The sequence below is a fragment of the Rhea americana genome, unplaced genomic scaffold (assembly GCF_003343005.1).
Source record: "Rhea americana isolate MKP2758 unplaced genomic scaffold, rheAme1 scaffold_1500, whole genome shotgun sequence".
Classification (NCBI taxonomy): Eukaryota; Metazoa; Chordata; class Aves; order Rheiformes; family Rheidae; genus Rhea; species Rhea americana.
Genome location: NW_028185596.1, coordinates 1 through 1,694, shown reverse-complemented (window position 1 = coordinate 1,694; position 1,694 = coordinate 1). Strand labels below are relative to the sequence as shown.

At 74.7% G+C, this 1,694-nt stretch overlaps 1 protein-coding gene across 1 annotated transcript; it reads right to left on the bottom strand.

Moving 5' to 3' along the window:
- Nucleotides 1-6: 6 nt before the first annotated feature.
- On the bottom strand, nucleotides 7-1,686 carry LOC146598872 (atypical kinase COQ8B, mitochondrial-like). Its single transcript, XM_085299597.1, has 5 exons — nucleotides 1,538-1,686; nucleotides 1,266-1,373; nucleotides 926-991; nucleotides 773-859; nucleotides 7-701 (listed from the first exon to the last, which is right to left on the bottom strand). Exons 1-5 carry the CDS (start codon nucleotides 1,601-1,603, stop codon nucleotides 423-425), a joined length of 606 nt encoding a protein of 201 aa, XP_085155723.1. The 5' UTR covers nucleotides 1,604-1,686; the 3' UTR covers nucleotides 7-422.
- Nucleotides 1,687-1,694: the final 8 nt, after the last annotated feature.

Here is a 1,694-nt window from a genome sequence, read left to right as displayed (position 1 = left end):
TGGGGGGATCCGGGGAGACACCGATCCGACCCCCAGGCTCCGCGGTGGGGGGATCCGGGCCGCGGCCGGTCCTGCTCCGCGCTGGGGGGATCTGGGCCGCCGCCGGTCCTGCTCCGCGGTGGGGGGATCCGGGCCGCCGCCGGTCCTGCTCCGCGCTGGGGGGATCCGGGCCGCCGCCGGTCCGACGGTCCTGCTCCGCGGTGGGGGGATCCGGGCCGCCGCCGGTCCGATCCCTGGGCTCCGCGGTGGGGGGATCCGGGCCGCCGCCGGTCCGATCCCTGGGCTCCGCGGTGGGGGGATCCGGGCTGCTGCCGGTCCCGCTCCGCGCTGGGGGGATCCGGGCCGCCGCCGGTCCCGCTCCGCGCTGGGGGGATCCGGGCTGCCGCCGGTCCCGCTCCGCGGCGGCTGCCCCGCGCACCGAGCTACGGCCTCGGCGCCCAGTACCGAGCGTAGAGCTCCTCGAACATGTCCCGGCAGGGCACGCGGGCCCGGAGCCGGGCGCACACCAGGAAGGATCCGGCCATTTTACGGTGCAGGGAGTAGCTCTCCTCCGGGGGCGGCGTGAGGCGGTGCCGCAGCATCACCGGCACCAGGGCCTGGATGCGGCGCGTGGTGCTCTGCGCCCCGAAGTCGAAGGGTCCCGCCGAGGAGAAGGCCTCGCCCAGGATCATCACGGCGTCCACGTGCGCCGCCTCGAAGGCCTGCCGGGGCGGGCGCCGTCACCGCCGGCGCGGCCCCGGACCCGCCGGCCTCCGCGTCCCGCCGGCCTCACCTTGGTCTCGAACCCCGTCAGGAACTTCAGGTCTTTGGATTTCTGGAGCACCTTGTCCCGGTCGCCGTCGGCCGCGGCCCTCACCGCCTGCGGAGGGGCACGTGAGACGAGCCGCGGCGGGGAAGGGGGCGGCCGCGCCGGCACGGCCCGTACCTCGATGTAGTGGTCCGTGAACTCTTTGTCGAAGGAGCGGCTGGCCCCGAAGTCGAGCAGAGTCACCTGGAAGGCCGCAGGGACGGAGAGAGACGGACGCTCGGGTCGGAGAAGCGCTCYGCTCCGCTCCCCTCCGAGAGCTGCCGCCGCGTCCCAGCCCACCCCGCAGCGCGGCGCTTCCCGGCGAGCGGAGCCCATCTGGGATTCGCCCCCGGGGCCGSGGGATGCTCCGCTTCGGGGACAGGAGGATCCAGAGGGAGCGGAGACCCCGGATCCCGGCGCAGCAGGAAGTTCAGAGGCGGAAAAACGCCGGCTCCGCGGGGACGGGGACCCGCCTCACCCTGTGCTTCCCGGCGTCGTAGAAGAAGTTGGCCCAGTTGGGATCCGTCTGCATGAAGCGAAACTCGAAGAGCTCCCGGAGGCAGAGGCGCAGGATGTTGGAGCAGATCTGGATGCGGGGCGGCGAGGCGGGGGGTTATTTCGCACCGGAGAAGAGCGGGGCCGGATCCAGGCACGTCCCAACCCGGCGGGAGGGACACGGCGGTGCCCCGGCCCCGGCACAATTTGGGCACCGTGCTCCGGGAACCCCGGCGTGCTCCGGGGGCCACTCGCCTCGTCGCGGACGTCCTGGCCGAGCTCCAGGCACCGATCCAGRGGGACGCCGCTCACCAGCTCCATGGACAGCACCCGGGCCGCGGTGAGCTCGTCGATGACGCGCGGCACCGCGAAGAAGGGGTCGCCCCGCAGCAGCCGCCTGGGGGGGTGCGGG